General features: G+C 43.1%; 1 gene segment (V, D, J or C); it reads right to left on the reverse strand.

The window, feature by feature from the left end:
* Positions 1-159: 159 nt before the first annotated feature.
* On the reverse strand, positions 160-27,769 carry LOC123386264. The segment is given in 3 exon segments: positions 160-242; positions 1,207-1,557; positions 27,628-27,769. Coding segments are annotated over 3 exon segments (480 nt in total).
* Between the last annotated feature and the right edge of the window lie 30 nt (positions 27,770-27,799).

Consider the following 27,799-nt stretch of genomic DNA (forward strand, 5'->3'; position numbering starts at 1 on the left):
CTCTCAGCAGAGGCTCCTATGCTAATGACCAGGGCAGTGCAACCGTGCCTGTCAGCTCTCCTGCCCCATGAGGGGCAATGCCCTGTCTCCCAAATGCACTCCAAGAAGGTAACTGTCTCACCCGATATGACCCAGGGGATCCTCAAACTGCAGCAGTCCCTATGGGCCTCGGGGCTCCTTCTCCACAGGAGCACTGCTATGCCCACCAGGGTCCACCCCAGTGATGGCATGGACTTCTAAATCTTCAGTTTTTGAACTCGACATTTACAGCAGGTTGACGTGTCATCTTGACTGTGTCATGGGTGTCCAGTTCACAACTGTTTCTGTGTATGTCTGTGATGAGTTTCCAGAAGAGATTGGCATTTCCATCCATGGTTTCTTTCTGCCTGGGCATCACCCATTCCATCACAGTTCTGAGTAGAATCCGATGCAGAGGGAGGGAGAATTCCCTCATTTTTACTTCCCATGTGCTTGTTTGAACTGGAACATTGGTCTCCTCCTGCCCTTGTTCTTAGAGTTACATCATCGGCTCTGCAGGTTCTGAGACTAGACACTAGTTCAGAATCAGGCGAGAATTATACCACTGGTTTTCCTGGCTTCCCAACTTGTGACAGTAGATCATGGGACTTCTCAACATATTTTGTCATGGAAACCAATGTGCTTTGGGTTCTGTTGCTCGAGGGAATCCTGACTAATACATGGAGATGATTTATCTCTTGTTTAGAGGAATTGAATAAAGCTGTAGCTCATTTAAAGTCTGAGTAGCTAGTGCCATGAAGGAAGTGTCACGTTGTTTGATTGGGACAAGGGCTGGGTGAAGATAATGGGGAGCTGTGGGAGCTTGTGGTCCTGGCTGCTCAGGGAGTGCATCTGGGACTTATGTAAATGTTTAGCTATTGTGCCTCAGAAAATCTGTAATTCACTCACGTTGAGGGACAGGAGAAAGCAATGCAAACAACTGTGTCTTTGTGCATGGTAGGGTAGTTTTCCTATGAAAACAATGATCTAATTCACACAGTTAATAGGTAAACACAGAATCCTGTGTCCAGCGAGGCTCCCTGAAGAAACTGCTGTGTGGAGAGGAAGCCCCAGACCCTGAGAGGAAACCTGCCTGTAACCTCCATCTGCACCTGCTCCTGGCAACACAAAGCAGAATTGTGTATAGTGTGCCCCCCCCCCCCCCCGGTGGTGCTGATCCCCTCCTGCAGGGAGGTTTGTGTCTGGGCTCCCAGTGAGGTCCCCTCACCCTGTCTCTTGTACAGTAATATATGGCCTTGTCCTCGGCCCGCAGGTTGTTCATCTGCAGATACAGCGTGTTCTTGGAGTTGTCTCTGGAGATGGGGAATCGGCCCTTCATGGAGTCTGCGTAGTATGTGCTTCTTCCATCATCATAAACATATGCGAGCCACTGCAACCCCTTTCCTGGAGCCTGGCGAACCCAGCTCATGCTATAGCTACTGAAGGTGAATCCAGAGGCTACACAGGTGAGTCTCAGGGACCCCCCAGGCTGCACCAGGTCTTCTCCAGACTCCACCAGCTGCACATCACACTGGACACCTGCAGACACAAGACATCTTGGTCAGGAATCTGTCCCACATCCACTGTTTCTCACTCATATCCACTCACATACTCTGTGTCTCTCATTCACCATGAATTACCTTTTAAAAGAGCAACCAGGAACACCCAGCCAAGCACAAACTCCATGGTGAGGAGTCTGTTCTGTCCTGATCAGAGAATGGGAACAACTGGGACTCCCGGGGCCGGGGGCCTCTCCCAGCTGCAGAGTCTGGGATGGGCTGGTTTTATCAGCACAGAGAGGACCCCATTTGCATGTGCTCTGACATATATATCAAGCTCCAGTGTTAGATTTGATTGTTTAAAAATGAACGACAGGGTTAGGGACGCACTTGTAGTTTAGTTTGTGTAGATGGTGCTGTGACAATATGAATAATTGTATTCAGTGAGTACAGGTATATTTGCAGTCCTGTGTGCATTTTTACAGGTCTTTCATCAAGATAGATTTTTTTCACTCTACAAGTATTTTACATACTTTTTGAAGTTTAACCCAAAATACTTTATTCTGTGCCATTTTCACTTGTATAATTATGTTATTTATTTTGCATGTATTTTCATGCTGGTGTGTAGAATCACAGGTAGTTTATTTTTATTTATTTTCTTTGTTCATTGTGCATCCTGCTCTTTTCCTCATTAAAAAAAAACTCGTTCTAATATTTTTTGTGGTATCTCTAGGGTTTTGTTATGTTTAAGATCAATGTCACCTGCCAACAAGTAATTTTCCTTCCTCCTTACTGATTTAAATGTCTTTTATTTTTTTTTTATTCCCTATTTTTTCTGGTTACATCTTCCAGTTGTAGGAGAAGAAATCTTTTCCCTTCTTTTCTTCTGGGATTTAGCCAGTGTAAGGATTCAATTGACATAAGACATATGTACAGGAGAGAATCAATTTCATTTTGTAAGTGCATGGCCTTCCTAATGATATGACACCCAGAGAAAGGACAAAGCAGGTGGCACTGGTGTCTTTCAGACAACAAAACATTGGCTTTGGCAAGAGTTAAGTTTGGGGTATTATGTTAGTCACCAAGTAAGTAGGTTTGTTTGCACAGCCTTCTTGTCCCTGTATTGTTTATTCTGGTGCTAACGATGGTTCTTCCCTCTTGGTACACGGGAGGGAGATTTATATCCTGCTGTCAAGGGACGATGGAGAGGCTGAGTGTACTTGGACTATTTCTCAAGTGACTTTCACCCAAATAAGCAGTGTGACAAGATGACATAGTTTGAGGTGGCATATGTATTCTTCACGTTATCATGGGGAATACTTATGTTAGGGGTGACCATCATTGCCTGGCTCCTGATTTCACAGGAAAGCCTTCAGCATTTTACCGTTCAATATGCTGTCAGGTGTGGGCTTTTCATAGTGGCCATGATCATGTGGAGGTAATTTCCTTCAGTTCCATTTTAATTGGGTTCTTTTTAAATGATGAACATGTGTTGAATTTTGTCTAATGTTTTTTTGAATCAATCAATGATGGCTTTGATTCAATCATTCCCTCTGTTAATTGCGGACATCACATTTATGCATCTGTGTGTGTTGAAGGATCCTTGCATCCCTGGATGAATCACACTGGATTATGTTGTATGATCCTCTCAATATTCTCTTGAATTCAGTATGCTCAGATTTTGTGAAGGAATTTTGCATGTGTGTTCATTTGAGATAGTGACCTATAGTTTCCCTTCTTGTGGTGTCTTTCTTTGGTTTTGGTGTGAAAACAATGCTGTCCTCACAAATTTCATTTGGGAGTGCTGTTTTTTTATCAGTGGTTTGTAATAGTTTGAGAAATATTGTCATTAATTCCTCTTTAAATATTTAGTAGAAGTTTTAATAAAGCCATGGACTCCTATGCAGATTTTTTGGAGGGTGAGGTTTTAGATAGAGAAATCTTATTAATTTTTCTTTTGTTCATTTTGTATTTTTCCATGAAACAGTCTTGGTGGACTACATTATGGCATACCGTGTAATTTTTTCTGGTGATCTAATTGTTCGCCTATAAATACCAAAGTTTTTCTTTAATGATCCTTTTAAAGTCTTTAGTTCAGTTATGTCTCCTCTTTCAATTCTGATTGCATTTGGTTGAGTCTTCCCTATTTCCCCAGGCTACCTATTTGTTTCAAATTTTACTTACTATTCCAAATACAAATTTTTATGTAATTGATTTGTTTTCTGTATTTGTGATAGTCTCTATGTTCTGTCTGCTTTATCTTTTTTTGTTATTTTTATGTTTATCTTTTTATGTCAATAAAAATGCCAATGAGTTTTTTAAGGAATCTGAAAAATATACAATTCTTATGAAAGCACACAACACATGGAAGCAACAAAACAATCATGACGTCGAGAGAACCTGGAGACATCACACTTCTCTCTTTCTAAAGATATTGCAGAGGTACATTAACCACAACAGTGTGCTGCTGGCGTCAAATGAGACATTTAGACCAGTGGAGCTCATTACGGAGCCCAGAAGTAGAAGTTTGCAGATGCAGTCAGCAAATCCTCCACGAGATTTCCAACAATGCACATGGGGGTAGGATAGTGTCTCTTAAAAATTGTGTTGACTAGGGGCACCTGTGTGGCTCAGTAAGTAAGCATCCCACTTCCACTCAGGTTATGATCTCATGGTTTGTGGGTTCGAGCCTCACATCAGGCTCCTGCTGACAGCTCAGGGCCTGGATTCTGTTTCTGCCTCTGTCTCTGTGTCTCCCTACTCATGATCTGTGTCTCTCCCTCAAAAACAAAGTAAAAATTAAAAAAATACTATTGATATATACATGCAAAATAATAACATTTGGCCGTAATCTTGCGTCATACATATACGTCGACACAAAAAAATCTCAAAATGGATGAAGGATTAAGAAGAACACTTGAACCTAAATGCCTTCAAAGAAAACATGAAAGATAAACATGATGACATTCACTTGAGCATGATTGATTTGATATAAAAGCAAAGTCACAGAGAACAAAGCAGGCAAGGGGGACTACACCATACTAGAAAAGGGGCAAGCAAATATTTGCAGAGCTAGAAGGCAGTCTATGGGAGGGTAGACATTACAATAAAAAATATTGAAAAGGAGTTAATATCCACAATGCAGGAGGGACAATAAGGTGTTCTCATTTCCCTGCCATCAGACCACACCTCAAGCTTCCCCCTTTCCCTAATGGAGACCTACCTCCATTCAAAGTGCTCCTCAGAGGATGAGTCTTAAAGATGTGCCCACTAGTGTCTAGGCCTCACATGCACAAGAGGATGGATTGCCCCCAGTGCAGAGCCTGTGCTCAGGGGGCCTGAGAAAGGAGCTGCCCCCACCCATCAGTAGCCAGATGCCCTGTCTTGCTGCAGAGGGAGGACCTGACCCTGTGATAGATTCTGTTACCACAGGATGTTCTTGCTTTACCTCCTCACCGTGTAACCCCCCCATCTTGTGAGTAAAGAAAGACAGAATTTAATTCAGAAGGCAAAGCTACTGATTTGTAGAATGTAGGAACCATAAAGTCTTTTGTCATCTATTACCCTCCCTCCTCATCTTTTGTCCCTAACTGGGCTGCCACTCATGCCTCAATTCCTGGTGATGAAGATGCATTACTAGAATGAACATCTGCTCAACTTTCTTGTCAATGCCATTGCACTCTGATTCACAAGTTGTCTTTTCATGTATGTATGCTTGGGGAAGGCAACTAAGTTGGACTCAATATTACTCCAAGTTCTTGAAGCCAACTTACATTCTGTGCCTTCACCCAAGGCTGCATCTTGTTTAGTATGTCCCTGACTTGTCACTCTATTACCAAAGGAGTCAGAGAGCCCTTGCAGACTCCCCCACCCTCCTAAAGCACCAGCCAGACAGGGCCATTCACCCTCCTGTCTTCTTCTTTTTTTTTTTAATTTTTTTTCCAACGTTTATTTATTTTTGGGACAGAGAGAGACGGAGCATGAACAGGGGAGGGGCAGAGAGAGAGGGAGACACAGAATCGGAAACAGGCTCCAGGCTCCGAGCCATCAGCCCAGAGCCTGACGTGGGGCTCGAACTCACAGACCGCGAGATCGTGACCTGGCTGAAGTCGGACGCTTAACCGACTGTGCCACCCAGGCGCCCAACCCTCCTGTCTTCTTAATGTCCATGGTTGCAAACAGCTACTGCCAACGAGGACTATGTCACAGTGCTTCAAAACTCCCCACAAAGTGTCTTGTCAGTTTTTCACATCCCTCTCACCAGTACAAAAATGCAGTTGCATAAGCTTTTAAGGAAACCTGGCTACTGCTTCCCAAGGACCCCTAACTTCACTGCCTTTGCTCTGTTTCTATGAGCCCCTCACCCCTACCTGATGCTGCCACAGATTTCTTTTCGTGGCTTTCAGAGTCATTAACCTACTTTAAAGTGTTAATATTAGCTCTGTGCAAACCCAAACTCTCAACTGTCTGAATATCAGTAACATGTTTCACCTCTCATTCCATGGAAATGGAGTGGCTACAGGTATTCTGCGACAACCTGTGCCTCTCGGATATTTCCTATAACTTTCTTCCCATGAAAATTAGACCTTGGGCCATCAGGCCCCACTGCATGCTTGCACCCCCACAACTGCTGTCTGGATACTTAGGATCCCCACTCACCTCTGTATTCCTCTCTGAGAAGTTTGTAATTTCCAGGCCCACCACCTACCTACCAGCTGGCCACTGACCAACCCTTCCATCATCTTGTGTCATGTTAACAGTTTAAATCGGGCTATACCACTCCCCTCCCTAAAAAGAGAGATCCAGGGCACCTGGGTGGCTCAGTTTGTGGGAATCCTACATCAGCTCAGGTCATGAGTTCGTGGTTTGTGAGTTTGAGCCCTGCATCGGGCTCTGTGCTGTCAGCTCAGAGCCTGGAGCCTGCTTCAGATTCTGTGTCCCCCTCTCTCTCAGCTCCTCCCAACTCACACTCTTTCTTTCAAAAATAAATAAACATTAAAAACATTTAAAAGGGGAGACCCTACTTCATTCCACACGATTGCCCTCAGCTACAGGAATGGTTTCTGGGACATCTGGTGGTCAACCCTGAGTTCTATTTTTTTTTAAAAAATATTTCTTTAACATTTATTTCTTATTGAGAGACAGAGAGACACAGAGCGTGAGCAGGGGAGGGGTATAGAGAGAGGGGGAGACATAGAATCTGAAGTAGGCTCCAGGCTCTGAGCTGTCAGTCCAGAGCCCAATGTGGAGTTTGAACTCACAAACTGAGAGATCATGACCTGAGCTGAGGTCCATAGCTTAATCAACTGAGCCACTCAGGTGCCCTGCCCTGACTTCTATTTTGTGACAGCTTCTGTATGTGGGGAAACATAGGAACCACTCAGGCCAGTGTCCCTACTAGAAGTACTCCAGGCGTCCTCTCTGCCTGCTGTAAAAGCAGTCTAAGCCATTGCGCTCCCAGGTTTCCTCAAGCTTGCACATCTGCAGAGGGAATTACTGCCACTATTCACAGGCATTCCAGACCTGCCCTGGAGTCTCAGGGCTGTTGGCACCCTCTGGAAATCCCACAGGTCCTAACCTCATGAGTACCAGAGGACAGAGGACATTTTTCCAGCAGGCCTATAATTGCTGCCCTATTATACGCAACTGATCTTTCTGCTAAAATTACTAACAGTCACTCTCCAGCCCAAACCGTGAGGAAACTGTCACTATCTCTCCAGCGACTGACAGAGCGCACAAGGCTGTCAAATACACAGCCAAGATCAGAGGCCCTTGTCCTTTTCTTCACTTTAGAAGCCTGCCTTTTTCCCTGACTTGGACTATTGTTTATCATGTAAGTTCCTCACAATGGGAAAAGACAGGTGGACAGATAATGATCAGATGGGGTATACATCGGGGTTGAGTGGGCCTCCTGAGGCCCCTTTCTTCTCTCCTTTGGTCTTGCACCAACCCCATGAGATGGGATAATTAAGAAACTGAGAGACAGTGGGTTCTTCCCAGGCATCCACTAAACTTCTGACTAAATTATTTCCCAGGGCACTACTTGTAAATTTCTCCAAGTTTTGTATAATATCAGCAGGCCCCAGGGAGTCCCTCTAGCTCCTCCCTACCCACTGGGGCTCTCAAGATGGATTTGACAAATTGGCTTCCTCTTTGTTTAATGGCTGCATATTTGGTGGATGGACTGATGCTGTCTGACTGGATATGCCAGTGCCACAACTGTGGTAAAGAATGTAATGCCTGAAATGGTTCCTGGATTTGCCATTCCATTATGGATTTAGCCAGACCAAGGAACTCACTTCAGCACATAGACAAACTACGTACTTGCAAAGACTTGGGGGTGATAATTAGAATTTTATACCCCACATCACCCTTAATCATCACAGAAGAGGACAATGAGGATATGTGGATTAGGGGAACAGATATGGAACATGAATAACTAGACACAAAAGTCCTTCAGGAAAAATCCACCTGGAAACTGGCCTGGAACATCCAGAATCATTTTCCTTGGCCCTTAATGAGATTTGGAATGCTCCAAATAGCAGACCAGGACTGACCCCCTTTGCAACAGTATTTTCAAAAGGAATCCTTAACCCTTTCTTTACTGATTGAGTGAACTTCATGATAACTTATATGACCAAGTTGATGCCATGCATAGCCATGTCCAAGAACTAACAGGTACACTTGGGTCATGTGATCCACAGACAATAAGAAAACGGCCTCTGCCACTGACTAGTCTTGCCACCCTTTCTACAGAATATGGGACGCTCATCAGGTCTTCAGTGAGCACCCTATGCCACCTCGCTGAGAAGGACCTTATGACGAACTCCTAACCGACTATACTGCCATCAGAATTAGGGAAAGATTCTTCTGGATTAACGCAAGCTGCACAAAATAGTTCTAGATCGCCATTGTCAAGACTGTGGATGACCATCCCCATGATGACCATTGGTAAGGATTCCCAGAGCCAATTCCCAGGCTCTGGAAGCACATGGCATCACATAGTAGGTCACGGATCAAAAAACTGCATTTCCACCTAGTTTCATTTTCCGGCTCTTTCCTGTCAGGAAAAAAAAAAACTTTTTAAAATGGAGCCTACCCTTTCCTCCACTATTAAAAGACTGACTACATTTCCTGCTCTCCCTCTGAACCTCTATGACTGTCTATCTTCAGACTGCATCTGCCCCATTCACCTGTGTAGTTATCTCAGAAGGTCAGACACAGACCCTTACACAAGTTTTCCAAGTCCTGCCTACAGTAAATAATCAGTGTGATTGTCAATTGTTTTGACATCAGGATAGCAAGTAAGCCCCCAAAGTAGTGTTATTTCCTGCCAATGTAAGCAGGTGAATGCACCATGTGGATGGACAAATGGAAGGGTGTGGTATCCACAACCAGCACGACAATGTCACTCTGCCTTTCCTTCCACTGCATTGATCGGGACCACAACTTTGATGGAAGCTTCAGGATGGTCCTTTGCTCAGGTGAAGTATTGGGAGAGAATATTTCCCTTTGTATGAAGACAGTCATGGTGCTGGGTTCTCTCTCTTGGTGACATAGCAAAGCAATCTGGTGCCAGATGGTCACTAGGTGCTCCAGCATAACCCCCATGGCACAAACACTTTCCAGTTCCCAAAATGTTTCATTGGCACTCAGACTACCTGTGCATCAACTGGCATAGCTCAGCCACTTCCTGGTAAGGCTGCCTAAATGCACAAGTCATAGGAAAGTAGACTGAAAATCTGGAGTAGCTCAGTCAGGTGACAAAACCCACCTTATAGCTGCTGAAGGGCTGCAGGCCTCCCATGTCTCACAAACTTTCAGGAATGCATGATAATTGACCAGTGACCGTGACCCTCAATTGCCCAGACCAGTGGGAACTCATGACAGGCTCTACATGAGCTGGTCAGGCTAACATCTTGGCACTGTTTGGACTGTTAGGAATTCCCAAGGTAGCAGGGTAGAGATGTACAGGTTGAGAGCAGACTGTGGCTGGGACTCCTTGGTCATCGATGCTGAATGGGACATACTGGCTATCTCAGTCATGCAGAGTCTCCCCTGTGGCCCTTGAGATACCCTCAACTGCCTAGACAGTCTTGGGAATCTAAGCCATCTTATGGACACCTGGGCATTTCCATTTCAGTAGTCAACTGTAAAGCGCCACCTGTTAGGAGGGGGCTTTAATGCCCGTCAAGTGCGCAGACTGAAAGGAGAAATGGTGTGTTTAATGTCCCCCCTCCTTCAGTAAATCTTGAAGTATGGGGTGCAATTACTCAGTCTTCTATTGTACACAATATTGATGTGCATATACTGTCTTAATTGGATGTAAGGGGGGTGCAATTTGCAGTCCTACAGACTCCTGATATGTAGCTCCCCCCAGAAAATCCAGGCACAGGGTTTGTTCCCACTGGCCTTGATTGCATGTGAGGGCATCCACATCATTAACCAGACAATGCAGGGTCAAAGGGGCCACCGTTGGTAAAAGAGATTCAGTAAAGATTCTTCCAATAGTGACATCAAAGGGATGTTGAGACCCTTCTACTATCCCTCCCTTTATACCTAGTAAGATAAAGAGCACCACACTTATATTTGGAGGGGTTCCTGGGAAGCACTGTACCTTGGCTTCAGGGTCAATGAGAGAAATAAAGTGGTGTCAGTGTCTGTGTCCTACAGGGTAATTACAGAAGTGTAGAGGCAGTTGTCCCAGGAGGAAGGACATACTCCACAAACCTCTGGGTCCCTAGGCAGGGGCCTTGGCATCTCCCCACCCACTGGGATCCCAGCTCCCCACTACCAGGGCTGTCATGTCCAGAGAAGTGATGGCACCCACCAGAAGGGTAGGAATAGCATTCTCTCGAAGATCCCAAAGAGTCTGATCAAAGTTTCTGACTTGTGTTCAGGCTGCCTGAGATCAAGTCACCAGGGACCCCTCTTCTCAGAGCTGTGCATAAAGGGTAGTGTGGGCATCATCTCTAGAGCAAGAGATCTGGTTTGAAGTTCCACACCTTGAATGGGGCACTGCTGGGACCCTCCTGTGGGCTCCTATCTATGGAGGTGGTGATCCCATCAGCATTTGCAGCAAAGAAGTCTTGGGCTTCTTGAAAATTCTCCTTTTCACATCTGACTATGGCATGCATGCTAATGCCTGCTACACTAAAGCTGGTATTTCCATGAATTGTATTGGCACAAGGCTTAAAATCAGAGTGGTCCTTCAAGAAGAACTCCTTAGATTCTATTGTCAAGTGCCTCTCCTCCAGGTACAAATGGACAAGGGCTCATGGGCGCATGACATAAGGCAAAAACAAAACAAAACAGAACCCAAATCCCACACCCATTGAATTGTCCCCATTCTATCTTACAGTTGGATTGCATCACCTGGGCTTGACCTCTCCCAGTGGGCCTGTGCTGTCGTGCCATAAAAATCCAAGTCCGGAGAATCAGAGCTTCTTTCTTCCTACCTCTGTGGGCTCTGGGGCCCTAGGGAGCCTCTTCCTCAGAGTCTTCCCCTTTTTCCTTGGTGTGTGTCTCTTGCCATGTGCCTTGGGGTGATTGTGATAGCTTTTGATACAGTGAAATGACTGGAAGCTCCGTAGGTTGTCTCTAAGTAAACAGGCCATTGATACCTTGAGCTTTTCAGGGATTTCTGAATCTGGAGGACTTGGACCAATCCAGACAGCTGTAGTATGTCAAGTGCTTAAAGCAACAGCTTGGAGCCAATTGTGAAGACCCACTAAAGCCAATCAATGTCCTTGTCTCCCTCCCTTTGGACAAATGATTCCAGGAAACCTTGCATTTTCATGATGGTGTAGTGCCTGTCACCATTTCTCTCTTTCACACTGGTCCGTGGATATGTTGGTGTAGTGGTCTTGACAGGGAGGACCTGGGATAGAAGTTAGCTCTTCCCAGACACGTGTGCTGAGGCCTCCCACACTGAGGTGTCCCCCACAACACCTGTCAAATAGGGAGCCATTGTCAGCAGCAGTGAGGAATACAGCCAGTAGGGGGAGGTTGCCTTGTTCCTGTCCTCTGCCCAGGGCGACATGATGCTCCTGGTCGAGTTGCCTCTGTCACTAGGTAGGCATGGCTAAGCAAACACAACACCAGGGTACTGGCTGAAAAGAGTGGACCCAGCAGCTGGCGTCTTCTTTGACACTAATCCAGGGATATGGTCTTCGGTGTCCAGCAATATCTCACTTGGAGATGAGTAGGAAATACACACCTCTGGAACCCCAGGATGGTGCCTGATTGTTGGTCTCTGCAGGGAGTCTGATCTTTTATGGCATTGGTAACTTAGGGGGGGGGGTTTCTGGCAACACTTGGCATCAGCCCAAAGCAAAGCTACAGACCACCAGCAAGCTCCTGCTCCTTCCCAGAGCAGCTGAGATGTGGGGGTGAGGAACGAGTGAGCCATTCTCAGTGCTAACACATTGTTGGAGGGCACCACCTAGACCCCCAATCCCATCCCTGGGGACAAATGTGTTGGGGACCCCAGCTGTTGTGCAAAATTAAGAACATGTAGACTGTATCCTGCTGAAGGAATAGGCAAGAGCCATTGCTCAGGGCGTGGGCAGGCGGCTCCCTAGGCATCTGAGTTCTGGCTTTGGATACATGAGATGCATGGGGACCTCCTGACTCAAGGTGGCCTTTCAGTGCACCCCCAACAAAGGAAATGGAGGCACAGGATTTATGACTCACAGGGCCCAGAAGCAAGGGTACACAAGGACCTTGGGAAGGGCAGGCCTCCTTTCCACAGTCCCAGTGATCAGGACATAGAAAACAGGGTAGCACGTACCTGATTACTTGAGAATGGATGGGGCTGAAGTCCCTAACTTTTCACAGGCTCACCTCTGTGTGGTTATTTGAGAAGGCTCTCAGAAAACCAAAGTGGGAATCCTAGGCAGATCCTTATCTAAGGTTAAACTCACTGAAAGGTAGGCAAGAGAAAGAGAGCAGGGATTCACATTCATCGGGCTCCAACTGGATGCCAGAGTCGTCCATAGGCACTTGTGCCTGCCTTTCTGATTCATTTCATTTGGTGCTCCTTTAAACCTCATGGTCTCAGTCTCCCACATTTGGAAATTTGCTCTCCAGGGAGGCACAGCTTGTGCTAGGTGGAACCTAATGCCAGTCCCCTTCCCTCACAGCCCACAGACACCCCAGTGTGGAACAGGCAGTGTGGGTAGGTGGTAGCCCTCCATTATCCTGAACCCACATTGGGACTGGGGGAAGACAGATTACCTGGAGAATGAGAAAATGTTCAGTGTGCAACTGCACAGTTTTGGAGACAACTCATGAATTTGTCCATGAAAGAGCTTGTGTGAACGTCTCTTAATTCTGGAAGCATATACTTCAGTTCAAGGCCCAGGAGTCTGCATTCTCACCAGTGGCTGGCCTTGTGCATAAAGCTCAAATTCCTTTCCTACCAAAATGAAAACTTTGAACGTTGACCTTTCCAGCAACAAGTAGCTGATTTCGGGTTTTGATAACAATAAAACAGAGTGGAGTGGCAGTTGCCAGGGGCTGGCAGAGAGGCACAATGAGGGTTAGATATCAAGGGGTGTGATTTTCTGTTATGCAAGATGACTAATTTCTAGAGGTCTTCTCCACAACATTACATGTGTACTTAACAATATTGTACTGTACGGTTAAAATTTAGTGAAGAGTGTGGATCTCAGTTTCAGTGAGAACTTCCCACAATACACGAGTTTTACTTCTCACACAAAGTATGCATGGACACACACTCTGTACTGATAAGTGAAAATAATTTTAAAAAATTTACATACTTTGGATCCTAACCCTGAATATATGCCATTTATAAATATCTTCTTCCATTCCATAGGTTGCCTTTTAGTTTTGTTTATTGTTTTCTTCACTGTGCAGAAGCTTGCTATTTTGAGGCACTCCCAAGAGTTCATATATGTATGTACTTAATTTTCTTATAATATTTTAAATTTAAATACAAGTGTGTTAACCTACAGTGCAGTATTGATTTCAGGTGTAGAATTTAGTGATTCATCACGTACATATATCACACAGTTCTCATTTCAACAAGTGCCCTTCTTAATGCCCACCTCCCTTTTAGCCCACCTTACCCCTCTCCCCTTGATTTGTTCTCTGTATTTAAGAGTCTCTTCCGGTTTCCTATTCTCTGTTTTTCTCTTATTTTGCCTTCCCCTGTGTTGTGTTTCTTATATTCCACATATGAATGAAATCATATGATATTTGACTTTTTCTTACTGACTTATTTCACTTAGGTTAATACGTTGTTGTTCCACCCACATTGTTGTAAATGACAAGATTTCATTCTTTTTGATGGCTGAGTAATATTCCATTGTATATATTTACCACCTCTTCTTTATGCATTCATCTCCTGATGGATATTTGGGCTCTCCCACAATTTGCTTATTGTTGATAGGGCTGCTGTAAACATTGGGGTCCATGTGCCCCTCTGAATCAGCATTTTGGTATCCTTTGAATAAATACCTAGTAAAACAATTGCTCGATCACAGGATAGTTCTATTTTTAATTTTTTTCAGGAATCTCCACACTATTTTCCAGAATGGCTGCACCAGTTTGCATTCCCACCATGTTAATTTTAGCCCTCCTGACAGGTGTGAGGTGTTATCTCATTGTGGTTTTGATTTATGTTCCCTGACGAGGAGTGACAATGAGCCTCATTACACGTGTCTTTTCGCCATCTGGATGTCTTCTTTGAAAAATGTCTATTCATGTCTTCTGGCCATTTCTTCACCAGATTATTTGTTTTTTTCAGTGCCGAGTTGAAAGTTCTTTATAGATTTTGGATACTAAGCCTTTATCTGATATGCCATTTGCAAATATCTTCTCCTATTTTGTCAGTTGCCTTTTAGTTTTGTTGATTGTGTCTTTGCTGTACAGAAGCTGTTTATCTTGAGGTCCCAATAGTTCATTTTTGCTTTTGTTTCCCTTGCATCTGGGACATGTCCAGGAAGAAGTTGTTCTGACCGCGGTCAAAGATTTTGGTGCCTGTGTTTTCCTCTAGGATTTTGATGGTTTCCTCTCTCACATTTAGATCTTTCATCCATTTTGAATTTGTTTTTGTGTATATTGTAAGAAAGTGGTCTGGTTCCATCAGAGTTTCCTGTTGCTGTCCAGTTTTCCCAACACCATTTGTTGACAGGACTGTCATTTTTCCATTTGATACTGTTTCCTGTTTTGTCGAAGATTAGTTGACCATTTATGGGTTTTCTACTCTGTTCCGTTAATCTATGTGTCTCTTTTTGTGCCAGGAGCGTACTGTCTTGATGACTACAGCATTGTAATATAGCTTGAAATCCAGAATTGTGATGCCTCCATTTCTTTTCTGTTTTAGGATCGCTTTGGGTGTTCAAGGTCTTTTGTGGTTCCATGATAATTTTAGAATTATTTGTTTTAGCTCTGTGAGGAATGCTTGTATTATTTGACGGGGATATTTGCACTGAATTATTTGCATTGAATGTCTAGATTGCTTTGGGTAGTATCAACATTTTAACAATGTTTTTTTTTTTAAATCCATGTGCATGGAATATTTTTCCATTTCTTTGTGTCTTCTTCAATTTGTACCATAAATGTCCCAGGTTTTTCAGAGTAAAGCTCTTGTAACTCTTTAGTGAGGGTTACTTCTAGGTATCTTATGGTTTTGGGTGTAATTGTAAATGGGATAAATTCCTTGATTTCTCTTTCTCCTGCTTCATTATTGTTGTATCGAAATGCACAAATTTCTGTATGTTGATTTTGTATGCTGCAGCTTTACTGGTTTATTGTATCAGTTCTAGTGGGTTTTTTTTTTTGGTGGAGTTTTTCAGGTTTTCTGTATGTAGTATAAAATTCATCTCCAAAACTGAATAATCCTATTAAAAAAATGAGCAGAAGGCATGAATAGACTTTCCAAAATGCAACATACAGATGACCAGTAAACACATGAAAAGATGCTCAACATCACTCATCATCAGGGAAATATAAATCAAAACTACAACGAAATATCAACTCACTCCTGTCAAAATGACTAAACTCAACTACACAAGGAACAACAGGTGTTTGTGAGGATACAGAGAAAGAGGCACACTTTTGAACTGCTTGTGGGAATGGAAACTGGTGCAGCTTGTCTGGAAAACAGCATGGGCGTTCCTCAAAATGCTAAAAATATAACTACCTTATGATTGATCGATTGAACTACTAGGTATTTACCCAAAGGATACAAAAATACTAATTTAAAGGGAATTGCAACTCTATGTTTATAGCAGCCCTATCCAAAACAGCCCAGCTCTGGAAACAGTCCAAGTAAGCATTGACTCATAAATGGATAAAGTATATGTGGTATATCTACACACACACACACACACACACACACACACACACACACACACACACACTCATACTCATACACTGGAATGTTTCTCAGCCCTGAAAGGAATGACATTTGTTATTTGTAATGATATGGATGGAGTTAGAGAGTATTATGCTAACTGAAACAAGTGAGCGAAAGACAAATATATGATTTCATTCATATGTAGAATTTAAGAAACTTCAAATGGGAAATGGGACAAAGAAGAGAGAAGAGCTACCAAGAAATAAACTTTTTTCAATGTTTTTAAATTTATGTTGAGATAGAATGGGGGTAGGAGCAGAGGAAGCGGGAAGGAGAATCCCAAGCAGTCTCTTTGCTGTCAGTGCAGAAACCAAAATGGGGCTTGATCTCAGGATCCATGAAATCAAGACATGAACCCAAATCAAGAGTCTTAGGCTTGACCCGTGGAACATATAAACCCAACAAAACAGATTCTTACCTATACAAAACAAACTTATGGTTACCAGAGGGAAGGTGGGAGGAGATTTGGGGAAGTAGGTGATGGGGTTGCAGGGCCGCAGTCATAATGAGCACTGGGTGTTGTATGGAAATGTTGAATCACTATATTTTACACCTGAAAGTAATACTACATTGAATGTTTACTATGTGGAATATGAATAAAATCTCAAATAATGTATTTACAGTGTCTGCAAATGGCCTTGTTGGCATACAGCCCATGAAGAAACATTTATTCCAGAAAAAATACTGACAGACGGAAAAGCTAGAATTTTGAGCTAAGGTATGTGCCTTTCCTTCCCCACCCCAGCTCAGCAAATGGAAACTCCAGTGCAAGGAGCTGGGACTATAGGCATGTGCCACTGAGCCTTGCTGCAACGTCCCCTCCAGAATATTGTATATAATACACAGGGTTCCTGGTGACCAGCTCCTGTTCAGAGGACTCTTTCCCAGAGGGACAGGATGTCAGTGACCCTAAGCTATTTGCTGTTGAGGCCAAGCCCCAGCAGTTGCCACTGAGATATGGGACTCACTCATTGTTTGCAGCCCCACTCCCAGGATGGAAACTCTGCCCTGGGCACAGTCCACTCGGGATGCTGGGAGCCTGGTCGCCCCAGACCTGACTTGTATGGCAGGGGTCTCATGCCACCAGGACAAGCAAGCCTCAAAGAAGTGCAGCTGCCACTCACCCCTAAACTGAGCCCTTATTTTGTCCCCACCTGCAGCTGCAGAGTTTTGCCCAGGGCAGGGGGGAGCTGGAGCAATCTACTAAACCAAGGTGCAAATCTGTTCCCGTACAACTGACTTCATTTACAGATGAGGGTGAGGAAGTTCTGGGCCTCATGTTGTGGGAGAGTCAGGTGCAGGAGACAGATGGTTTCAGTGGAGTATTCCTAACCTACTCCTCCTCACCTGCAGGAAAGAGCCAGAGCCAGCGACAGTGGAGGGAACAGCTCCTGTCAGAACACATGTGAGATTATGGCCTCAACAACTCTCCATTCAGAGGAGTCCGAGGTTGTAGGGTTTAGTCTGTGGAGAGTGGAAACATGAGAGCATTGTTGAGTGCAGGACAGCATTCAACATGAGGCAGAGGAACTTATCATGTGAGTGTTGGGCAGAAAGAGATAAAGAAATCCAGCCAAACACTGTCACCCTGGGCTGGCTGTGTGAATGTCCCAGGCCACACCACCTCTGTAGTCTTTGAGGCGACTTCCCTTCCCTCATGTCATGTCTTTGAGGTTCTCCTAGTTTCAATTCTGCATCAATAGCGTCACATTTCTGTGGCAAAGCATCCCATTGATGGAAGTTTCATACTTGGTTTATTCCTTTTTATTTAGAAAGACTTTTGCCTTATTCTTAGCTTTTAACACTAAGATGCTATAAATATTTACACACCATTTATTTTGTGAGCATGGGATGTCACTCTGGAGCAGACACTCGTGAGTGGTATTTCCAGGTTACATGTTAAGTCAGCCATGTATAATTTCATAAGCAACAGCCAATGGTTTTCCAGAGCTGGTGTTCATTTTAAATTCCTACCTGCAGTGTTTGAGGCCGCACGTGTGCTGGATGCTCACCTGGATGGTGTTGCCAGTGTTCCCTTCATACCTGAGCCCTCAGGATGAGTGCATAGGGCATCTATTGCATTCTTGATTTGAAATTCCTTGACAGGTATGGTGTGAAGAGTCGTTTCCTGTCCTTACCTAATGTGTCTACAACCTCTAGGATGGGATGTTTACTACGCAAGGCTGTGCTTGTTTTATAGAGGGTTGTTTCCTTTCTTCCTATTGACTGTTGAGGGTTCTTAGCATATTCAGGATGCAAGTCCCTTGGTGGTTATGCAATTTGTGAATATTGTCTCTTCCTCTGTAACTTGTCTTACTGCTATTGATTGTCACGTGTTCAGAAAAAATTATTTGATTTTCACAAAGCCCATTTATACTATTTCTTTTTTTTTTTTTAGCATTTTTATTTTTATTTTTGGGACAGAGAGAGACAGAGCATGAACGGGGGAGGGGCAGAGAGAGAGAGGGAGACACAGAATCGGAAACAGGCTCCAGGCTCCGAGCCATCAGCCCAGAGCCTGACCCGGGGCTCAAACTCACGGACTGCGAGATCGTGACCTGGCTGAAGTCGGACGCTTAACCGACTGCGCCACCCAGGCGCCCCTATACTATTTCTTTTTATGGGCCTTTGGTTCTTAGGTATAATTTTGGTTTTCATAATGGTTGATTGCTTGTGACTGATAATTTTTTTTTTAATTTTTATTCTTGAGACAGAGAGAGAGAGAGAGTGCAAGTGGGCGGGAGGCAGAGAGAGGGAGACACTATCAGAAGCAGGCTCTAGGCTCCAAGCTGTAAGCATAGAAACTGACACGGGGCTCAAACCCATGAACCGTGATATCGTGAACTGAGCTGAAGTCAGATGCTTAACTGACTGAGCCATGCAGGCACCCCACTAATTTCTTGATTTACAATATAACTAAAATCTTTTTTTTTTCCTGGTTTCTCTCAATGCTGACTTGTTCGCTAACTGGTCTCTGATCTCTGTTGTTTGTTTTTAAGTTTATAGTGTGTAGTAACTCATTTTCATGGCATGGTTTTTTCATAATATATGGAAATTCTGGTCTCATGCTGAAATTGAATTCAAGTTTCACAAGAGATGCTGTGTGTGTCTTTTTGGCCAGATTGTTCATCATATTTGATCGATGTGCTCCGGGGTCCAAAAACACGTTAACCTTTCCAGGTTTGGGGGTTTCTATATGTGTCAGGAGCCATTGAGCTCTGTGCACACAAGCAAGTTCGTGACTCAAGATGTTTCCTTCACAATTCTATGCGAAACGCTAACAATTCATTCTGTGCATTGTCACTGTCAGACACTTCATGAATAGAACACACTGAAATTGTTTTATCATTTCCTGAAATTATTTTTTTGTTTTGCATGTTTGGGAGTATAAGATTTCTTCTTCCTTCCAAGGGGAGCTCATACTGCATTTGTGGAATTATTCCAGGCTTCTCATCTCCTAATACTTTTACAACATGCTGTACAGTGTTTTACTAAATGAATATTTAGGTTTATTAGTACTCTGCCACTTTGGGTGATAGGAGCCCGTGAGGCAGGCTGCACCATATGGGTTTTTATTTGTCCCCATGTAAGTGATCTGTCATATGAACATTTATAGAACACATAGCCCCTCACTTTCATGCACCAGAAACAGGGGACATGCTTCTTTTCAAAGAGAAGGGAAGGAATATGAGGGAGCGGAGCCAGCAAGGTTGCGGGAGGAAACCCGGAGCCTGGCAGGAATGGTCATCTCTCCACACTTTCCAGTTCTGCAGATGAGGGTCCCTGCTGAGGTCCAACCTGGGTTCTTGTGCAGGTGTCTGGACAAGCTGCCCATGGGGTGTCGGAACAGTGGAGTCGGGAAGGGCAGCTGTGGTTGAATTCCAGCCCACCTGGAACAGCTGGAAAAGTCATGAGTATGTTAATTAATGTCCACTAGCAGTTAGGGATAAAATGAGTAAATGCAAGAAGTTAGACTCACTACCTTAGATTCCATGTTCACGACAATTTGTGACAATGTTTCTCCCTTCCTTTTTTTCTACTTTTCTAACTTTTTAAGTTTGTGTTTAAATTTTTATTAGATTATATACTGTGTGATATTAATTTCAGTAGTAGAATTCACTGATTCATCACCTACATTCACATCCAGTACGCATCAGAACACGTGGCCTACTTAATCCCCATCATCCATTAACACATCCCCTACACCCCTGTCCTCCAGCAACCCTCAATTCGTTCTCTAACCTTAGAGTCTTTTATATTTTTTCTTGCTCTTTTTTCCCTTTCCCCTATGTTCATCTGCTGTGTTTCTTAAATTCCCCATATAAGGAAATAATATCATGCTTGTCTTTCTTTGACTGCCTTATGTCACTTAGCATGATATCCTCTAACTGTATCAACATCTTTGCAAATGGCAAGATTTCATTCTTTTTTATGACTGAATAATATTCTAATCTATACATATAGCACATTCATCACTCAGTGGACTTTTGGTCTCTCTCCTCACTTTGGCTCTCATTGTTAATGCTGCTATAAACATTGGGGTGCATGTGCCTCCTCAAATCAGAATTTTTGTATCCTTTGGGTGAATACCTAGTAGAGCAATTACTGGAGTACAAGGTAGTTTCAGTTTTAAGTATTTAAAGTGTTTTCTGGAATGGCCACACCCCTTTGCATTCCCACCAAGTGTATAAAAGGGTTCCCTTTTCTCCTCATCCTCATCAGTATCTGTTGTTTCCTGAGTTGTTAATTTTAGCCATTCTGAGAGTTGTGAGGTCCTATCTCATAGTTTTGATTTGTATTTCCCTGATGTTGAGTGATGATGAGTATTTTCATTAGTCATCTGGATGCTTTGTTTGGAAAAGTGTCTAGCCATGTCTGCTGCCCAATTCTTCACTGGATTGTTTGTATTTTGGATGCTGAGTTTGATATGTCTCTATAGATTTTGGACAGTAAGGCTTTATGAGATATATCATTTGCAAATACCTTTTTCAATTCTGTAGGTTGACTTTTAGAGTAGTTGATTGTTTCTTTAGTTGTGCAGAAGCTTATTATTTTGATGAGGCCCTGGTTGTTAATGTTTGCTATTGTTTCCTTTGCCTTCTGAGACACGTCTTGTAAGAAGTTGAGATGTCCGATGTCAAAGAAGTTGCTGCCTGAGTTCTCCTCTAGGATTTTGATGGTCTCCTGTCTCACATTTAGGTCTTTCACCCATTTTGAATTTATTTTTGTGTATGGTATAAGAAAGTGGCTCGGTTTCATTCTTTTTCATGTTCTGGTTCAGTTTCCCAACACCCTTCATTGAGAAGACTGTCTTTTTTTTTTTCCATTACATAGTCTTTCCTACTTCCTTCAAGATGAGGTGACCATACATGTGTGAGTCCATATCTGGGCTTACTAGTCTGTTCTACTGATCTGTGTGTCTCTTTTGTGCTTGTAGCATACTGTCTTGATGACTACTGCTTTGCAATATAGCATGAAGTCTGCAATCATAAAGTCTCCTGTTTCTTTGTGTAGCATAGACATGTCAACAATACTTGCACCTTCAATCCTGAACATTGACTGTGTTTCCATTTCTTTGTGTCATTCTCGGTTCTTTCATCTTGTTTGTATTTTTCAGAGTATAGATCTTTTAACCCTTTAGTTATCCTATTATTTTTGATGCAATTTGTAAAGGGGATGGAATTTTTTTTGGATTTGTCTTTCTGTTTCTACATTATTACTATATACAAATGCAATAGATTTTTGCATGTTGATTTTGTTTCTTGTTACTTTGCTGAATTTGTGTATCAGTGCTTGCAACATTTTGGTGGATTCTTAGGTTTTCTATATAGAGTGTGTGTCATTTTGAAAAGTGAACATTTGACTTCTTTCTTGCCAATTTGAATGCCTTTATTTCTTTTTGTTGTCTGTTTGTGAGGATAAGACTTCCAGTGATATGTTAAGTAGAATGATGGGAGTGGGCATCCCTCTTGTGTTCCTGACAGTAGAGGAAAAGGTTTTTTCCCTACTGTGGATAGTACCTGGGGTTTTCATATATGGTCTTTATGATGTTAAGGTATGTTTCCTCTATGTTTTGTGGAGGGTTTTTATTAAGAAAGGTTGCTGTACTTTGTCAAATGCTTTTTTTTTATATCTATTGAGAGGATCATATAGTTTTTATCCTTTATCTCATCTATGTGTTGTATGACATTGAGTCATTTGTGAATATTGAACTGCCCTTACAACCAAGGAATGAATCCCACCTGATCGTGGTAAATGATAGTTTTAACGTATTTTTGGATTCAAGTTGCAATTATTTTCTTGATAATTGTTGCATCCATGCTCATCAGGGCTAGTGGCTTTTAATTCTCCTTTTTAGTGGGGTTTTATTTGATTTGGAACCATGGTCATACTGTTCTCATAGAATGAGTTTGGAAGTTTTCTTTCCATTTCTATTATTTGGAACAGTTTGAGAAGACTAGAATATTTTATGCTACTTAAATAGATTATTTACACTCTTCTTTAAATATCAGGTAGCATTCACCTGTGAAGCCATCAGGCCCTGGTCTTTTGTGTTTCAGTAGGGTTTTGATTATGGATCAGTTGCTTTGTTCATTGTCAGTCAGTTCAGGTTTTCTATTTCTTCCTATTTCAGTTACTGTAGTTTCCATTACTGTAGGAATTTATCCAGTTCTTCCAGATTGACCAGTTTGTTGGCATATAAATTTCCAAAATATTTTCTTCTGATTGTATTTCTGTGCTATTAGTTGTGATCTCTCATCTTAAATTTGTGGTTATATTGACTTAGTCCTTTCTCTTTTGTTTTTCGTAACTCTGGCCTTGGGTTTATCATTTTTATTTATTATTCCAAAAACCAACTTATATTTTCATTGATCTAATATTTTGTTTGTTTCTTTATCATTTGTGTGCTCTAATGTTTTTCATTTACCTTCTGCTGACTTTGGGGTTCATTTGCTGCTCATTTTCTAGCTTCTTTAGTTGTGAAGTGGTTGTGTGTTTGAGATTTTTCTTCTTTCTTGAGTTTGGCCTGTATTGCTATATATTTCCCTCTGCCAACCACTTTTGCTGCATCCAGATGGGGCACTGGCATGTTTTCATTTTAATTTGCATCTATGTATTTTTTACTGATTCTTTAATTTCCTGAAAATCTCATTCATACTTTACCACAGTGTTCTTTAACCTTAGGTATTAGTGGTGTTGCCAAAGTTTTTCTTGTGGTTGACTTCAAGTTTCTTAGTGTTCGGTATGAAAATGTGCATGTATGATCTCAGTCTTTTTGAACTTGTAATGAGCTGATTTATGACATAGTATGTGATCTGTTGTGGAGAATGTTGCATGTGCAGTCAAAAAGAATGTGTATTCTGTTGCTTTAGGGTGGAATGTTCTGAATATATCTGTTAAGTCCATTTGGTCCAGTGTGCCTTTCTAAGCCATTGTTTCCTTATTAATTTTGGCTTAGGTGATGTGTCCATTGCTGTAAGTGGAGTGTTGAAGTTCTCTATTATTATTCTTGTATTATTATCAATAATTTTTTTTAATTTTTTTTAACGTTTTTTTTTTAATTTATTTTTGGGACAGAGAGAGACAGAGCACGAACGGGGGAGGGGCAGAGAGAGAGGGAGACACAGAATCGGAAACAGGCTCCAGGCTCCGAGCCATCAGCCCAGAGCCTGACGCGGGGCTCAAACTCACGGACCGCGAGATCGTGACCTGGCTGAAGTCGGATGCTTAACCGACTGCGCCACCCAGGCGCCCCATCAATAAATTTTTTAATGTTTCTTATTAATTGATTTATATACACCAGTGCTTCCACTTTTGGTGTATAAATATTTAAAGCTTTATATCTTCTTGTTGGATAGACCCCTTCATGATGATGTACTGACTTCCTCATCTCTTGTAACAGACTTTGTTTTAAAATCTAGTTAGTGTGATATGAGTATGGTACTACACCTTTCTTTTGATGTCCATTAGCCTGATAAATTGTTCTCCCTCCCCTCACTTTCCATCTACAGTTGCTATAGGTTGAAAATGAGTCTATTGTAGGTAGTGTACAGAAGGTCTTGTATTTTTTTAATCCATTCTGATATCCTATGTCTTTTGATTGGACCATTTTTCCCTTTTACATTCACAGTGATTATTGATAGATATACCCTTTTGCCATTGTGTTATCTCTAAAGTCCCTGTTTCTGGAGATTTTCTCTGCTTATTTCTAGTCTTTGTTTCTTTTAGTCTTCCTTTTCCACTCAAAGAGTCCCCTTTAATAATTCTTGCAGGGCACTTGTTTAGAGGCCATGAACTCCTTTCGTTTTTGCTTTTCTGGGAAATTCTATCGCTTCTTGTATCCGAATGACCCTTTCTGGAGAAAGTATTCTTGCTGCATAATTTTCAACTGTGCATGTTGTGGATATCATGTTACTCCCTTCTTGCCTGAAGGTTTCTGTGGATACATCTGCCATAATCTTTTATCTTCCCTGTTTAGTTAGTGACCTCTTTTGTCTTGGTGCTTATAGGGTTTTCCTTTTTCTGTGTATTTTGCCAATTTCTGTCTGATATGTCTCAGTGTTGGCCTGTTTTTTAAAATAATGGCATTCTCTGTGCCTTGTATATGTGTATGTCTGTTTCCTTCCCCATTTTGGGAATTTCCCATGGTAATTCACTCAGATAACTCTTCTTCCCTTGTTTTCTCCCTCTCCTTCTTCTGGGCCTCCTTTAGAAAGAATTTTATTACACATTATGGAGTTGCTGAGATCCCTAAGTATATGTGTGTGATGCAATATTTTAATTTTCCTCTTCCTTTCTGCTTCACTTGCCCCATAATTTTATCTTCTATGTCACTTGCTCATTCATCTGCTTTCTGCCTTGAGGTCATTATATACCATCAGTTTCACATCTTGGTTACAGCATTTTAAAATTTCAGCATGACTAGGTTTTAGGTCATTTCTATCTGCAGTAAGGGTATCCTTCATGTCTCCTATGCTTTCCTCAAGCACAGCAAGTATCCTTATGATAGTTGTTAAAAATTCTATTTCCTTGTGAGTGTTTTTAGAAATTCTCTTTGAGGCATATTAGTTATACGTGCTTTAATAATATCCCTGGCAATGACCTTTTATCGTTTTTTCTTTTGGGATGAATTCCTCCATCATGGTGTATCTCTATATCTCTGCTTTCTTAAGTGTTTTAGAAAATCCTGTTTTGTTTTCTGCTTCTGGAGTAGTGTCTTTATTGAGAAGTGTTCAATTGCTGTTGAGGGCTTGACACTTTAGGAAGCATTTGTTGCATATTCTGTGTGCACTGTGCTGTCGTGTATTGGCTGCTCTGTCCCTCAGCTAAGTCCTCTGAAGAGTTTCTCCTTTTCTCCCTTGATGAGTCTTTAGACATTGTCCACAATGTTGTGAGTTTTAACTAGGTGAGTTTGTTCTGCCTGTTAAAAGAGGCTAATTCCTATTTCCCCTAGAGGGGAAGCTATGCCTCACTATATGGTCAGTAGACTTGGTGCCTTTGGGGGTATATGTCGTCTTTTGAGGGAGGGGCGCGGTGCTGATCTGGTTTCCAGGCCCTCTTTCTCTAGTAAGGAAGCACCTGAGGAAGGCAAGGGGGGGGGGGGTATAGCTTGGTGTCAGTGGCTCAGCTTCTACTGGGAGGTTCTGTGCTGCTCACTGAATTCTGTCCATGCCGATTGGTGGGAGGAAATATTGGCATCAGCTCCCTGTCTAGTCCCTTGAGTTGGAGTTCCCAGCCTCCCCTGTTCAGGAAGCCCTCCCACAGAGAGAACAATCTGTACCTGTGGGTCCCAGGCTTCCATCAGAACCCTGCCTTCACCCTGTCTGTGTCCAAACCATTGGCCCACCTGGTGGCACAGGGCTCTTATGTTTTATCTCAGGAGCTCTAGCTGGGTTTGAAAACCCCAAATTATATGAACTCAATGTGACTGGGACCCCACTGATCCTCTAGGAGAGGGTCTCACTGTGCTGTGCCTGGAGCTAGTTATCCCAGGAGGGCAGTTGCATGAGCACTGGGGGCTTGGAGTTCATGGTGAAGAACAACAAGAAGGCAGCGTTCAGTTAGCTGCTCTCAACAGAGGCTCCTATGCTAATGACCAGGGCAGTGCAATGGTGCCTGTCAGCTCTCCTGCCCCACGAGAGGCAATACAACCTTTATGAAATGCACCCTGAGAAGTTAACAGTCTCTCCCTAAGTCGCCCAGGGGATTCTCAGACCACAATGCCCCCTATGCGACTCTGCCTTCCTTCTCCACAGAAGCACAGCTATGCCCACCAGGCTCCATGCCAGTCATGGCATGGACTTCTAAATCTTCAGTCTTTGAGCTCCGCGTTTACAGAAATTTGACTTCTCATGATTACCTTTATGTGTCATCTTGACTGCATCATGGTGCCCAGAAGCCCCACTGTTTCTGTGGATGTCTGTGAAGTGTTCCAGAAGAGACTGGCATTTCTATCCGTGGTTTCTGTCTGCTTGGGCATCACCCATTCCATTAAGGTTCTGAATAGAAACTGATGCAGAGGGAGGAGGAATTCCCTCAGTTTTATTTCCCATGTGCCTGTTTGAATTGGAACATTGGTATCCTCTGGCCCTTGTTCTGAGTTACATCATCAGCTCTTCACATTCTGAGACTAAAAGTAGTTCAGAATCAGATGAGAATTACACCACTGGTTTTCCAGGGTCTCCAGCATGTGAGAGTGGAATGTGGGGCTTATCAATGTATTTAGTCATGGAAACCAATGTGCTTTGGTTTCTGTTCCTCGGGAGAATCCTGACTAATACATGGAGATTAATTATCTCTTCTTTAGAGGAATTGGATAAAGCTGTAGCTCATTTAAAGTCCTGAGTAGCAAGTGCCGGGAGGGAAGTGTCACGTTGTTTGGGACAAGTGCTGGGTGAAGATAATGGGGGTCTGGGGGCTCCTGTAGGCCTGGCTGCACAGTGAGTGCATCTGGGACTCCTGTAAAGGTTCAGCTGTTGTGCGCCAGGAAATCTGCAGTTCACTCATACTGAGGGACAGGAGTAAGGAATGCAAACAACTGTGTCTTCGTGCATGTTAGGGTACTTTTCCTATGACAACGCAGTTGCTAATTCAGAGAGTTAATAAACACAGAATCCTGTGACCAGAGAGGCTCCCTGGAGAAACTGCTGTGTGGAGAGGAAGCCCCAGACCCTGTCAGGAAACCTGCCTGCAACCTCCATCTGCACCTGCTCCTGGGAACACAAACCAGAATTGTGCATAGTGTGCGCCCCCTGGTGGTGCTGATCCCCTCCTGCAGGGAGGTTTGTGTGTGGGCTCCCAGTTTGGTCCCCTCACCGTGTCTCTTGCACAGTAATATGTGGCCGTGTCCTCGGTTTTCAGGCTGTTCATCTGCAGATACAGTGTGTTCTTGGCGTTGTCTCTGGAGATGGTGAATCGTCCCTTCACGGAGTCTGCATAGTTTGTGCTACTTCCATCAGTATAAATGTATGCGACCCACTGCAGCCCCTTCCCTGGAGCCTGGCGGACCCAGTTCATGCTATAGCTACTGAAGGTGAATCCAGAGGCCACACAGGTGAGTCTCAGGGACCCCCCAGGCTTCACCAGGTCTCCCCCAGACTCCACCAACTGCACGTCACACTGGACACCTGCAGACACAAGACATCTTGGTCAGGAATCTGTCACACATCCACTCTTAGTCATGTCCACTCACATACTCAGTGTCTCTCATTCACCATGAATTACCTTTTAAAAGAGCAACCAGGAAAACCCAGCCCAGCACAAACTCCATGGTGAGGTGTCTATGTTCTGTGCTGATCACAGAATGGGAACACCTGGGACTCCTGGGGCTGGGGCTCCTCTCCCACCTGCAGGGTTGGAGCTGGACTGGTTTAATCAGCACAGGGAGGGCCATATT

Source organism: Felis catus, chromosome B3 (genome assembly GCF_018350175.1).
Source record: "Felis catus isolate Fca126 chromosome B3, F.catus_Fca126_mat1.0, whole genome shotgun sequence".
In the NCBI taxonomy this organism is placed as follows: Eukaryota; Metazoa; Chordata; class Mammalia; order Carnivora; family Felidae; genus Felis; species Felis catus.